Source organism: Sphaeramia orbicularis, chromosome 8, assembly GCF_902148855.1.
Source record: "Sphaeramia orbicularis chromosome 8, fSphaOr1.1, whole genome shotgun sequence".
Taxonomy (NCBI): domain Eukaryota; kingdom Metazoa; phylum Chordata; class Actinopteri; order Kurtiformes; family Apogonidae; genus Sphaeramia; species Sphaeramia orbicularis.
In genome coordinates this window covers 49546566-49562751 of record NC_043964.1, presented here as the reverse complement: position 1 = coordinate 49562751, position 16186 = coordinate 49546566, and the positions used below count along the sequence as shown (strand labels likewise).

Below are 16186 nucleotides of genomic sequence, written 5' to 3'. Positions count from 1 at the left end.
AAATAACTGCCAAGTGTTTTTGTTTGAAGAAGAAAACTTGATGATACCATAATACAGATGTGAGTTACACAGCCTGTGGATGCACAGCATTGATTCATTGGTGGTTTGAATGAATAAAAATATGATGGTACAAACAATCAGAATGACTATATTCATTTTTGTTTTTATTAGTAGCCTGCACACATCTTCATCTTTATGTTTATTTTAATGTATACCCAGTATTTCATATAGATTTTTACCTGGTTCTTCACTGTTACTTGGCCTGTGTAGGGCTCTAATGCACAAACGAGTGAATGAAAAAAGCATAATATACTTATTTTTACTTTACGCTGCATCCGGAATGTCAACAATGGAGTCATTTGTAATGTAATGGGATATTTATAAAGCATACATTTAATACTTGCAGAACATATAGTATATTGATTTCAGCAAATGGTAAATGAAATACTTGCTGTTTCTAAAATTTAAAAAGTTAAATCACTTTAGTAATCACATGCAGAAATTTGCCGGTCTCTGCATTTTAACCATCCTAAGGGGGGTTTGGATACTATGCATACTGTACAGCCTAAAGGACAATTTGTGACTTTGGTCTATAGATGTTAATGTCATCTGTAATATATATATATATATATATATATATATATATATATATATATATATATATATATATATATATATATATATATATATATATATATGTTCTGTTACTGAATGTTCCAAATTAACTCAGTGAAGAAGAAGAAGAAGAAGAAGAAGAAGAAGAAGAAGAAGAAAGCTTTAATGAATTCAATAACTTAATATAACAAAACCAACACATCAACCCAGAAAAAAATAATAGACAATAGGGAATAAGGAGTGCGTTTAGACTGCAGACACACTGTCAGATACACTGAATATGTGTGTATATATAATGTGTATACTGGGAGTGCATCAAAAGAATACGGTACATCTAAAGAGGTGTATCCTAATACATCAACTAAATAAAACATGACAGCATGAAAGAAGAGATTATGAAAAGAGATGACAAAAAATAATTCACAGTTCTGCTGGATTGTCACCTGTGTGGATCTAGAAAAGCCACTGGCTTTGATTTCTTTACACGTAGAGCTGCAACAGTTAATCAATTACATGGTTAGTTTTAACTACTGTTGCTAAGTTCACTGACTATATTGATAATTATATTGATAATGATATTGATGATATATCTCTAAACCATACAACATTGCTCGTCTAACTACTAGACCACTAATCTACTGCTAAATAGTATTACTAAGAGAATACAATAGAAATGAAAAATAAACCTGATTTTAATAGCAGTCGCTTAAAACCAAAATCTTAGAGAAAATTGCCCACAGGAATAGCGGTGATATGATCTGATCTTTCCATGTGTACATGTTCGTGGATCTGTGGAAATGATTCTGTGCTGACAGTGTCTTGTCCATACAAACAGGGTTAGTGTGAACGACAGAAGCAGCAAAAGCATTAACGTCCAAGTTTGACTCCATAACTTCTGTTTTCCACTTGATTTTTTTTTTTTTTTTACACATGCCCAGATGTAAAAGAACAAAATAAATCTGATTAACCTGTATATATGCACAAAGACATCCAAGTATTGAGGAGAAACCCAGGTGCATTAATCTGATTTCTCATAATCAGATTACTGCAGTTATCTGATAAAACAGAGCAGATTATGCTGTTTACATGATCACTTGAATAATCTGATTACTCCAGAAATCATACATTGATCGGACAATGAGTGTGCATCTAAACTGGGTCAGTGTTTGGGCCTAACTCTGGTATTCTTGCTTGGATTTTGGATATTGATGTCCTTGCTTTCAGTCCAGTTATTGCACTTCATGACAGCGCTGTGAGTTCTGAAATTAAATTACAAAATGAATGTAACTGTAATCAGTTACAGTTAATGAGTAAAAAAAATAATCTTCAGATTACAGTAACTAATCAAAATGTTGGTGGGTTATATCCAATCTGAAGGTCGACCAAATTTAATAGATTTTGATACATTTTAAATGAGATCTGGAAAAAAAAAAACGATAACTAATGAAATCACACAATTTGCAGTAATTAATCATGATAAGTCCAATTTTGTTTTCTTGTTAAGCCTAAAGGTCATACATGTTGATATTTAAATGTAAAAATCTGATTGTTTTTGGTTTTCCTTTTTTTTTTTTTTTAACTACAGATTTTCTCCTGTGAACAACAGGTTTAAATAAATCCATTAAACTTATGATCAGCTTCAAAAGCATATTTCTGATTTGCACTGAATAAGCACAAAAGTCACTACATTACAGCACGTTTAATTTCAAAACAATCAAGGCTCTTAATGCTGCTAAAAATGCATAAATATAATAACTGTCATCGATAAATATGTTCAGAGTTCATAAGTTAACTGAATATCAAAATACACTATTAGGCCTATACAAAAAAACGATATTCAACTTAGATTTCAAAAACATTGTCATTCAGTCACTTTTGGACACAGACCTGTCTGTTACATAATCAGATCACAAAGCTGCTTCCTCATATATTACTCTCAGCTGCTTTATATGTTGATGTGCGGCTGTGGAATTATGCAAATTACTTATAATTTGATTTATTTCAATCAACAAACGGTAAACAGTCTGTATTTCACAACAGCAGATAAGTCGCTGTGAGAGGAGTGAAGGAGAAATAAAACATTATTTTCTTACTGTTTCACCGTGTTTACACTCACACCTTTGCACAACCGGCAGGTAACGCTGTCCAGCTCTGATAATAAGTCAACTGGCCTCAGGACAAAACAAAACTGTTCATTTTGTAAATTTTGTTTTGTTAATTATTTTTCAATTAATCACAATCATAATGGCCCTACTTTAAAAGGATTTTTACAGGCTGACAGAATAACAACAGTTACTGAAGCAGACTCTAACACTGGAAACATATCTGAATGAAAAATGGCACCACAGCTGCTGACTTTGTCATTTAGATTATATACTGTGTGCACTACCAGTCAAAAGTTTGAACACACCTTCTCATTTAAATTACATGAGATGGACCACAGATGGTCAACAAGTGCTCAGCATCACTGGGAACTCCTTCAAGACTGTTGGAAAACACTTCAGGTGACTACCTCATGAAGCTCATCGATGCCAAGAATGTGCTAAGCAGTAATAAAAGCAAAGGATGGCTATTTAGAAGAATCTAAAATATAAAACATGCTTTGAGTTATGTCACACTTTTATTAAATACTTAATTCCATTATGTGTTCATTTATAGTTTTAACGCCTTCAGTGAGAATCTATAAAGTAAATAGTCCTGAAAATAAAGAAAAACTAGGTATGTGCAAACTTTTGACTGGTAGTGTAATATATTATATTTCATTGTATTATTATTATTAAATCTTCTAATCCACTTCACTCCTGATCATACTTATTCAATCATCACTACTTTTTTTATAATTTCAATTCTCCAAATCTCAGTTTAAAGGGTTATAATACAGTTTTTTATCACCTTTTTTAGGAAAAAAAACCCCAAAATGCATTATTTTTACGTAATAAATGACGTGATTTTTTTTTTGGATTATTGGAGTCTGGGTCTTTTACTACAATGTCAGTTGAAAAAAATAAATAAATAAAAAATCTGAGTTATTATAAAATAGAGGACCAGCGTTCCTGTATCTAATGCTAATAAAAATGTATATAATAATAACAAGATTTTCCACTTTCACCGGGTTAAATCTCAATGAAAGTGAAAGTATTCATAAACTGTCAGATTTTTATCATTAATTTCATATTTTTGTGTCTTTAAAGTTCAATGGCATTTACTGAACACAAAAATAAGATGGACTTACGAGGCATAAAACATGATATTCAGTGAGTTTGATCCTGTGTGTGTGTGAATGCATGTGTGTGTGCATTTGAGTGACAGAGTGTGTGTATGTGTGAGGCTGAAACAGTGTGTATGTGCAAGAGAGAGAGTAAGACAGAAACGGAGAAACTCACACAATGCAATTTGTATAAATCAAACTGCACATGTAAACACATATGCATACACACACACACACACACACACACACACACTAAAGTTTTCCTTTACACACATATTCCCCTCTGTCAGCCATATCAACACACATATGCCATTACAGCTGCACACAATGACATCCAAGCCTCTATAACAGAGGAGCAGTTGGGGTTGTGAAAACCAGGAAAATAGCCTGTATTTACCCGATTGGTCAGACACTCAAAAGGATTTTTTTTTTAACCCTTTCATGCATACTGGTCACTACAGTAGACAGGTATTCTACAGCTGTTCTCTTGTATATTCACGGGTTTTGTTGTTTTAGTTCTGTATCAGCCATCACAGTGGACGCTTATGCACCATCCCACAAACTGCAATTCATACCATTACTGTAACTTTGCTGTTCTAGATAAACCTAATCTGCAGTAACATGTTTGAGTGTAAATCCATTGCTAATTGTTATTAGGCTGTAACAGTTTTCTTATTCAAAAACTTTTTTTTTGTTGTATATTATTTCCATGAAGTGAGTAATAACTAGTATTAGAGAATGTTAAAATGTGAGAAAACATCAGATTAGCTGAATGAAATATATTTTTATTTCACAGTTTGCACACAGTATATCAATTTTGATAAAGAATTAAAAACATGCACATCACTCACAACATTTAAAAAGATGTTTTAAGCTGAGGTATTCAATAAATATTAAATATTAGGATAAAGTAAGCCATTTATTAATATGAATCTAAGATTTTGCTTATTTGTTTTATTATATTATTGTTTAAAACAGTGACATCTTGTTATCTTGTTTTGTTTCTGCAGCTTTCCTTCTTGTAAACAAGCATAAATAAGCTGTTGTTTCAGCCTACCCCTTTTCACCCATGTTTAATATAGAAATCCAAACTGTAAGTATGGATATATCATGTTTTGTTAAATGGACGAATGAATTACAATTACTACTATTACTTTCTGATGATGGTGTCTTTTTGCTTCAAAAATTTAAAGCATGGCGTCCAGCTGAGTGGACATTTTTGTAACTCCTTAAAAAAAATAGGGTCATGAAAAAATTTAAATCGCATTGTTTTTTTCATGCCTAAAGAGGAATAAATAGATTCAGGAAAAAAATCTTGACTAAGGTTCTGATAATTTATGCATGAAAAGGTTAAATAGTAAATTCTAAAAATTTTGGGACCTTACACTAGATTGAAAGCCTTTTGTAACAGAATGCCTTGATATATGGTTTAATGGTGGTAGGATTAAAAAATGTGGTTTAATTGGTGGTATAATTTTGAAAACACATATTTTAGATTTGATATGGGAAATGAGGCTGAAATCTAAAAAGTTAAAAGACACAACTGCATTGAAATGTTGGTACTAGTGTGTGGTATCACCAAATGATCAATAAATCAGATTTTAAAAAGCCTTAATGAGGGACAAGGGTTAAGAATATAAATCTTATTTGCCAAACTCACTGTTTTAAATCCAAGTGGCTTACCTCCAAACCAGCGTCTGTGATAGTCGACCTCTTGAGACTGACAGAGCGGACTCCCTTCTTGGATAGTGGGTAGTTGTCGATGAACTCACAAATGTCTAGGTCTGACACACCCACAAGGCAGAAAGACTGGAAGCCACGTAGAGCAAAGGCCTGCAGACTCACAAACTCCTTTTCTCCGTTTGGCAGCAGGGTATACAGCTCCTTGGCGTGCAAAATGGGTGTTACGCCCTCCCAGAATTTGGGCTGGTACAGCACCTTGCGCCATGTCTTGCAAACCTGCGCCAACACACACTTTTCAGCTGTGGTGAAATACCAGAGGAGTCGGTTGAGCAGCTTCTCATCCAGAACAAGTTGTCGCTCAAGCAGTATGGGTTTGGGGAGGGTTAGGGGGGGCAGCTGATGAAGGGATGGCTTCAGTCCCACCAGAGGCTTTCCAGGTTCCAGATCAGGGCCTAAGAGAGAGGCTGCTGAATGAGGCATACCAGGACCGTCCATGTGGTGGTGGTGGTGATAGGGGAGAGAGGAGGGGGGAGGGGGCAGGATGGAGGGCACAGAGGAGGATTGGCACAGGCGATTTTTGGCAGCAGGCGTGCCCTTGGTGATGCTGGCGCTGCCCAGGCCATTGGGTTGGCTGGGGGGTAACTTCACCATGCCATTGCGAGTCACGCAGGGAGACTTCAGCTCGCTGGGGGTGGACATGTTCAACATTGGGAACCTGAGGAGAGAGGACAGACACGCAGTGGACTGTTAATGTCAGATGCCAAAAGAGAAACAGGAGCGATCGAGGACTAGTGAGTGTTTTACGTCTGCATTTCTACCATCAGAATTTGAACAAGTCAAACCAAAGCCGTCTAACCCATTGATAGGAATATTGTGATAATGGCAGTGTTGTATAGTAAAGTAATAATACTTCACTATTGAACTCAAGTGTGTTTTGGGAAAATTTGAACTTTACTGAATATTTTTTATTCTGTTTACTTTCACTTTTACTTCACTACATTTCCTAACTCAATTACATACTTCTACTCTGATACATTTTTTAAGCACAGTATCGTTACTCATTGCAAAAAATAAATTGAAGGAAATTTGGTGTTTTCATCACTGAGATTACCAGTGACTGCAGCAAAGTCAGTAATCTGATTTGTCATTGGGCCTAATCACATAATGTGCAAGTGAAAACGACAGTCCACACTCAACCTGTCAGCAATCTGTTGATGTGAGCAGCAGTGTAATATAAGATAGATAGATAGATAGATAGATAGATAGATAGATAGATAGATAGATAGATAGATAGATAGATAGATAGATAGATAGATAGATAGATAGATAGATAGATAGATATGAACAAAATGTGAAAGATGTGAAAAAAATAATATGACATTATGCCAATAAATAATGACAACTTCAAATTTTTTGTTTTTGTTTTAGGGAAAAAAATAACATTAAATTATGGAAATATTTACATTTACAAACTATCCTTTAACAATAAAGTGTGAATAACCTGAACAAATATGAACAACCTGAAATGTCTAAAGAAAATTAAGCACAATTTTAACAATTTTCTGCCTGTTACTAAGTGTTTTGTGTCTTTGTGGATCTGATCCATAATGCACATGTATAAATGATAAGTTGAGGCATAATATTGTTGAAATTGTGCTTATTTTTCTTATGAAATTTCAGTTTTTTCAGGTTATTCACATCTTTTTTGTTTGAACAGTTTTATAAAAGTAAGTATTTTCATAATTTAATGGAGTTTTTTTTTTTTTTGCACTAAAACAAAGACAAAAATTTGGAGTTGTCATTATTTATAAGTTATTTTGCTATTATTTTGCTGGCCCGGCCCACTGGAGATCAAATCAGGCTGAATGTGGAACCTGAAAGAAAATGAGTTTGAGACCCTTCAGTTCAGCTAAAGATAGATAGATAGATAGATAGATAGATAGATAGATAGATAGATAGATAGATAGATAGATAGATAGATAGATAGATAGATAGATAGATAGATAGATAGATAGATAGATAGATAGATAGATAGATAGATAGATAGATAGATAGATAGATAGAGCTGCATATATTGTTTGAGCATTGTCATCGTAATATCCGTGGGTGCAATAGTCACATCGCAGGTTCCGCAATGTAGGAAGCAAATTAACTTGACATGTTCTCATCTAATTTCAACCTGGCTACCTGACACACACTGCGAGCAGCGATCCACCAATCACAATCATTTTTAATCAGTTTGCCAAAGCAGAGCACGCCCCTGCACACGGAGTGAGTCAGGTAACAACACTGAAAAATGAGCAACAAACGAGAAAATAATGGATTAGATTTCTATAGCGCTTTTTTGGTCACTCAAAGTGCTTTACATTATTGACCCATTATTCATTCGCTCTCACATTCTCCCTCTGGTGGTGGTAAACTACATTTGTATCCACAGCTGTCCTGGGGCAGACTGACAGAAGCGTGGCTGCCAATTTGCGCCAACGGCCCCTCTGACCACCACCAAACATTCATACGCATTCATACACCAGTGTGAGTGGCACTGGAGGCAAGGAGGGTGAAGTGTCTTGCCCAAGGACACAATGGACTGACTAGGACAGAGCAGGATTCGAACCGCCAACCCTTCGGTTATTGGACGACTCACGCTACCATCTGAGCCATGGCTGCCCCAAAATCACCGAAAATGAAGACTTGGAGCCAAAAAGGAAAGCAACGTCAGTTATCTGGAATTATTTCAGCTGCAAGAAGGATGGTATTGAAACACGTGTTCTGTGTCAGTGTCTTGCACGTGTTGCCACAATGAGAGGAAACACAACTAATTTGTTTGACCATTTACCACACAGCTATTATATCCTCCTGAGTAGTTTTTTTCATATCGCAATATATATCGCAGGGTTAAAAAAAATAGCAATGTCAGTTTTTTCCAATATTGTGCAGCCCTAATAGATAGATAGATAGATAGATAGATAGATAGATAGATAGATAGATGTACTTTATTTATCCCAAACCTGTTAAATTACATTTAATATTACAATTAAATTCAAAATTCTGACTTCCTTTGGTTATTAACATTTACTTGTACTTTTACTTTCATTACTTGAGTACATTTAATTGCAGATTACTTGATATACTAAAGTACAGTAAATACTAGATACTTAAAGACTTTAACTTGAGCAGTATTTCAGTTGGTGACGAACTTCTACCAAAGTAATTTTTTGGTAAAGTACCTGTGTGTACCCAAGTGTGACTTTGCAGTACTTTATACAACACTGGATAACGGTAAAAGGTTTTGAAACACAAATACACATTCCCATGACTAAGACAGAAATCACACTCTTACATTAGTCACTGATGTTTTTTCATCGTTTACTACATAGAGGTGAATAATAAAAGTAAAACCCTGATGAGTATGGTCTCTTTCTGGAACGCCTCCACCCATAGGGGACAAAGAATTAATGATCTAATGAGTATGAAAGTGATATCAATCAGAGTTTCAGAACATACAGGAGATTCTGGGCAGACCAATTACAGACTCACCACCTCTACAACATCAACACAAAGAAATGAAAGGATATCTTTGGTAACGCTGCTGTTTATCCCTCCAGTAGAATTCACACACCAAACAGATTTCCCCATCACTTTTTGTTGGTAAAGCTCAATTAACACTGTCTACAGATCAGTTTTATATTGACAGGGTGTTTGTATGTAGTAGTTAATGTGTGATAATGGATGAGAAATCTGGTAAGTAATTCAATTCAATTCCGTTTTATTTGTAGAGCCCTATATCACAACAAGGTTGCCTCACAGGGCTTTACAGAATTTGAATCAGAATTATAGAATAAGTAAGGTGTGTCACAGTATTACATTTCATTGCAGGAACGATTCAGTGCTGTTCACTTATACTCTGTTTGGAAATGTGCGGCATTATGGACATGAATAACAAAGTTATGGCAAAATATGTTTTGATGAGAAAAACAGTCACTGATAAATCCCTTGATAAATGTCAAATCATTCCTTTTTCCAAGTTTAAAAGCTTATTTTTGTTGCTGAGAGAAAGTTGAAGAAGCTAGATAATTGTTTTTGATTTTCAGTTATTTATAAGAAATTAACATAATAAGACAAAACTTAGGCTTACACAACTTGGTAACAAAAAACCCCCCAAAACAAGTCATATTGCAATAATTGTGTCAGCAATAGAGATTTGCAATCTTTATTGGATTTCTTGGTTATAGAGGGAGAGCTGAGATATTCACAGGAAGTTCTTTATTCGTCACTCCCTTCTACTTATACCTAGTGATGAGCCCCTGATGCCAAATCTGTCTTGCTACTGACTTATTAAAATATACTTGAAATACATAAACTTAACAAATACCAAAATCTGTGGGTTTCAGTACACGATCCACTGTTCAGTGTTACACAATACCTCTCTCTGCACAGTGAAACTAAATTCACATTTAAATAATCCATCCTAAATCCTCCTAAATGTCAGTTCAGTTCAGTGAGAGACTGATACCACCCAAATGCACCACGGAACCACAGAGGAAATCATTCCTGCCTGTGGCCATCAGACTGTTTAATTCCACCAGATAATTATATTATATTATTATATTATAATTACACACAACCATATTTCTGCACACTTATTTGAGCATATTTGTTTTACTTATCATATTGATAATATCTATTTGTTTAGTTCATATTGTTCAAATTGCTGTTCTATTTGAGTCTAACTGAAAAAGAGTGGTTTTATTATGGATATTTGGTATTTGGTACATCCATTTTTTATACTGGAAGGTCTCAGAGCATCTATGTGTGTGTGTGTGTGTGTGTGTGTGTGTGTGTGTGTGTGTGTGGGTGTGTGTGCGTGTATCTGCACAGTTCTGAGAAATTGAGATGTTTTTAATTGGCCAATTTGGTACCTACAGTTGGGATTACGGATGCAACAGTGCAGGTTGCCCACGGTTCAGTACGAATTGCAGTTTTTGAGTCACGGTTCACGGTAGGATATGGTTCGGATGTAGAGGCTGGCTGTGCGCCGAAACATAACTGGGAACTGATGATGAGCCTTAAGACTCCTTTATGTTTGCTTTATGTACGAAAATAGGTACATCCATTTCTAACATTGTCATGTGTCACTGCCTTCATACTTCCATGCGTCCTGTATGTTGGAATGAGCATTTCTCAATCAATCCACCTGAGGGCGCCGCTCTTAATTACCAAACTAGCCAAATATCATGAAGAAGAATACAGTTTTTTGAGAAGACGAAAAAGGCAGTCAATAATAACAAACATGGTGACAACAGAGGAGTCTTTACTAATGTGGATACTAATGTTAAAATTCAGAAGGGTAGTTGGAAATAGAAGGGCTGTGCTCCGCTTCCGGCTCGAGCCGGGCTCCGCCACATAATGCTTTAGCCAGCTCCAACCAACGACTGTAGAATTCTAAAAGTCAGCCATCTTGCAAAGCTCTAATATAAACTGTATAACAGCTCGATATGTACAGTTTCAGCCCTGAGATATATATATATATATATATATATATATATATATATATATATATATATATATATATATATATATATATATATACACATATGATATTTATACGTGTTTCTTTATGGATCACCGCAACAGGGCAGTGAATAAAGTTTTTTGGTTGATTTTATTACACAACATCAAGGAAATAATGGATTACCATGGAAGACTGTGATAATCTTTCTAAAAAGGCAATACATTTTCTAAGCATCAAGTAATTCAAATTAATGATAAGATAACACAAAATGAAAATGAATTTGCAAAGTCTTTTAATATGTATTTGATATTGAAATTGCTATTATGTAAGCAGACTGGGCACACCCTGTTGTTTCTTTAACAGTGATTTCTAAAAGGGAAGTACAAATATTTTGAAAGGCTTAAAGAATTCAATAGCAGAGGATATATACAGATTCTTGTTTGGCGAGAAGGAATGCCACAACTCTACCTTCTCAGATTACTCAGCTAAAATAGATCTACAGTGGTGGGAAAAGGTTTTTGGACGCCCCATGCATTTGTGATATATTGCATTAAGAATCACTCTTAAGTCACTGAACTCTGCCAAGAAGTGTTCCATTCTCCAAACCCGCATGCTCCCTTCTGCACATGCTCTGTTCCGTTGAGGTGGAAACTGGATGTTTCAGCAAGAAAATGCCCCTTGAAACTAGGGTTGCCAACCATCCCTTGAAAAAAGGAATCGTCCGTATTTAGAAACAAAAGTACTCATCCCATATTGAGCTGAAAAGGGACACACTTTTTCACACACACATAAAAGGTAAAATAAATTCACCATCCCAGGAGGGGTGAAGGCAACTGGGTCGGCCGGCCCTGCCAACGAGGTGTCCCTCATTTTAATTTCAGGGAGTTGGCAACCCTACTTGAACTTAATAACCAGCCATCTATTTTTCCAGAAGTTAACATACAAATGTATGCTGATGACTCCGACATTTATGTACATGTTAATTTTCAGCAACAGGCAGCATCTATACTTAAAGAGACAATGGAGAACATTGCACATTGGATGGCTCATTCATACCTAATGCTCAATCTTTCCAAAACTGTCAGTATGTTTTTTGTCTATCAAAGTACTTCCCTTCCACCTGGCATTATTGTACAAGGGTAGAGTTTGTAGGATAAATGTGGTTATCGATAGTGTGCAAACCTTTTTGAAAAACACATTGCAGAAACTTCTAAAATTATTCTAATTCTATCCAGTTTAAACTTATAAGACTTGAAATGAATACAAATGCACAAAACTATATATGCATTCAATAATACTGGCACGTTTTTCATATTGTATTACAACCTGGGTTCAGACAAATATTATGTCAGTGCCACCGCTTCATAGTTTGTACAAAACTAGCATTGAAGATAATGGACAGAACCTCTAATTTTCATCATCTTTGCATAATAATTAAAAACTGCAACCTTGTGACATTTGAACACTTCATTTTCATGGCTATTGTTACTTTACTGTATAAGATCACTACCTATCAGACAGTTTGTGATATCATGCCGTGCAGTTACCTCCAGGTCGACACAAGCATCCACCAGAGGAGAATGTTATGTTTCAGTCAACTTCAGGCCACAGGAATATGGAATTCTTTACCATTGTGTATCAGAGAATGTAATAGTTGTAAACACTTCAAAAGTACTTTGAAAAACTGGTTGAAGGACAGTTGTGTGTAGTCACTGAACTCAGAGACGGTGAATGTGGTCTGCTGTGGTGCTGAGGATCTGGTGCAACTTCATTTTATGGATGAATTGTTTGACTTTATAGCTGGTTTACAATAGTTCCCTGTTGGAGGTTGGAACTGATTCATGTTTCTGGTGTTGGGATAGTAATTGTTGTTTTATATTATGCTCTTTCTACAGTATTTTATTGTGTTGCATTTGTCTCAACATGCAAGGTTTTCATTTTCTGTTGTGATGTTACAATAAGATGCATGTCACCTGACCCCCATCCTGGATGAAAATTAGCATTTAGCTATATCAGATACAATATATGTATTGTGTACTGTTAAATCCTATCCTACCTATATAATGCGTGTTTTGGCCCTGCCCCGTGTCCATCCCATCGATGTTTGATCGATGTTGCAGCACAGGAGGGCGTTTGTACGGGTTTTCCTCAGCCTTCACAGGCCAAACTCACCAAATGAATAGAAACATTACCCAGCTATCTTCTAGGCACAATTTTATCTCCGTATTCAAATGTTCTCAGGTATTTTGGGTGATTTTATCTGTCCTGGTTCACTCAGCCAGGCACGAGAGATGTGACATTCGCGGATGAGTCAAGACTTTTGAACGGCTCTTTTAAGTGAACGATAACAACCGATTTGTTGCGAGCCGTTTGTTTACGTGCCGTTCTTATATTCAAATTGCCCACATTGCCTTCATGCTTCACCTGTGTGCCACATGAGTCTGACCTGTCCATGCTGCCTTCACCTGAACAACTAATGACATCTCCAAGTTTGACTTGTCTGCAGCACACCCCATTCACTTGAACACAGCTACGTGCACAGCAATTTAGGGGAGGATTTACCAGTGAGAGTCCGACTGACTGGACTGGAGACACTTACTGTTGTATCCAGGAGGAGCGAATGAAAAAAGTGGAGATGTGGGATTAACTGGAGGAGCATCTTCTTCCTATAAATGCAGATATGCATTCATGTGGTGGACCCCAGCCTCACCACAGTTACGGTATGAAGTACCTGACTGCTGTTCTACTCTATGCAACGGGCCGTGAAACACGCTCAAAAATCTGTTTCCTTTTACATATTTGAAGGTTTTTCAAAAAAGTAACACAATAAATACCTTCCTTGGTAACTAATTACATTTATGAAGGAGTAATTCCATTACAAATTCAAATACTTTTGTGGAAAAGTAATTAGTAACTATAACTAATTATTTTTAGAAGTACTTTGCCCAACACTGGTGGTTATGCCGCCGTTCATGAAATTTCTACTCCTACCAGACCATGCTACAATGTGAAGGCTGCAGTTCACTACCACCGTATGAATTTCATCATGCTTGACAGGCCAAACAAATACATGCTCTTCCCTTCATGCCTTGCATGTTGGCTCAAATTATTACCTGCACAATGCATGATTAAATGATACTTTACAAATGGATGGTGGTGGCAGACAAATTCTACTTATCATGCTATCGTACAATGGCACCACAGGTACAATGCCGCTAGTAAACAATAATGAATAAAATTCTCCTCACTTCTGCCCCATCCATCTGTTAACCTGATTATGTTATTATCCTCTGTTGTGAATACCATATGGGTTTGTGAGTTGTGCAAATCATTGAATTCTGGTGTAATTAACATGAATGTCCCCACTTTTTTGGAAATGGCTGAAAAACTGTGAAATAATACATGAAATAAAAAAGAAAAAACAATCTATGAACTAGATTAACCACCAGCATACAAAAAAGCCACAGGTTAAATGGAAAGGGAAGCACTTTACAGTCCACTGAGCCCAAACCTTGTGTCCACCACCAGCACCAGCAGCAGCCTGTGAATAAGCTGCTCCTGCTTTATTGTGCACATTCAGCATAGCATTCAGCATCCGAGTGAAAACACATGATAGTGTAAGTGAATGCTGTGGCCCATGGCCTCATCTAGCCTGTTCTGTGTGATCTGACTGTATCAGCAGCAGTAGGACAGCTCCCAGGCTCCGGCCGTGTGCTTATGTAACCGCAGACTACAGGAGCCCCAGCAGCAGCAGCCTGGGTCCGCCTGGGTCCGCCTGGGTCCGGCAGGACTGCACAGGCAGCACCGGCCAAACATCCACACACATACAGCTGCTTCCTCCTACAGCTTCTATATGCTTTCCTCTACTGAAAACATCTGACATGTTTTTCCGTGTGAATATTTGCTGTCGGTCCCTGAACAGATGGACTAGCTTCGCCTGTAGCATCATCACGTTCTTCCTTTATATAATAATAATAAAAAGCCTTTTTTAACCGGATCGGTTCCAGCAGAGGGTTAGCGCAACATGTTCAACATACAGAAGGATAGGAGGAGGAAAAAAGGAGGATGCAGAGACAGGCAAAGACCGAACAAACGAACAGCATATATGGATATAGAACTAGATAGGATCTATAAATATACATAAGCTCCCAGTGGTTTTCGATAGGCTTACATAAACACTGCTTCATCACATTGTAATAAACGCAGGTCGACGCTGAAATATCTATATTTACCATTCCTCGTGTAGCGGTGGTGTTGTCTCTGAGAGGCAGGAGGTAGGGATGCTGAAGCAGAGGCAGGCTCGAATCCTGATCCCAACCAGATCCACCACAGGCAACAAAAACAGGACATCCGGCACTTCACAATAAAACACTCACAACAGAAATCGAAACCAACCAGCCTCCACTGTGTCCCATCCACTGAGGGACAAACAGCACAGGAAACACAAACTATTCAAGAAATATGAGCTACTGTCACAGCCTCAGCTAACACTAAAAAAAAAAAAAAAAAAAAAAAAAAAAATGTATATATATATATATATATATATATATATATATATATATATATATACTAAAAATGAAAAAAATACATGCGCGAAAATGACTTATCCTTTATCCAGAACCAGCTGAAACAACAACCATAAAAAGTATATAAGTAAATACAAATATATATAATAATAAATATACATATTTAAAACATCTCTCTCTCTCTCTCTCTCTCTCTCTCTCTCTCTCTCTCTCTCTCTCTATCTATCTATCTATCTATCTATCTTAATCTGAACTGAAGGCAATGTTTAGGTCATATTTTCACATCTAATGCAACATGTGGTGAGTCACAAGGGTACGTGCTGATTACCTATAAAAATTTGAAAATGATATAAGCCTGTGTCAGCCTATTATTGTAACAGTATCTCAATAGATTTAATAAGAATAATTTTATCTAGCTCAAAAATCTAAATGTTTCACATGACATGGTGAGTGTAAAACTGGTGTCACTATTGCAGGGTTTATCTGCACCTATCCAACATATTTTCCTGTGCTTTTGGAGTCTGTCTGTCTAATTAAACACTTCTTAAAGCATATTCTAATGTCCCACTAACCCATAGCCTATTTGAGATAGCGGTCCAAAATTCACTGAAATTCTTCACTTGCTAATTTTTTTCTTTACAG

General features: G+C 36.3%; 1 protein-coding gene across 3 annotated transcripts in view; it reads right to left on the bottom strand.

The window, feature by feature from the left end:
- fbxl16 (F-box and leucine-rich repeat protein 16) overlaps nucleotides 1–16186 on the bottom strand; it is a 49442-nt gene that overhangs the window by 21158 nt on the left and 12098 nt on the right. For 2 of the 3 annotated variants that reach the window (XM_030141529.1, XM_030141530.1), the window contains one exon: nucleotides 5507–6221. In XM_030141529.1, the coding sequence (XP_029997389.1) occupies nucleotides 5507–6214 (708 nt within the window). In that variant the 5' untranslated portion in view covers nucleotides 6215–6221. Of the gene's footprint in view, nucleotides 1–5506; nucleotides 6222–15250; nucleotides 15365–16186 lie in introns of those variants that run through there. The other variant, XM_030141531.1, reaches the window with a different exon arrangement.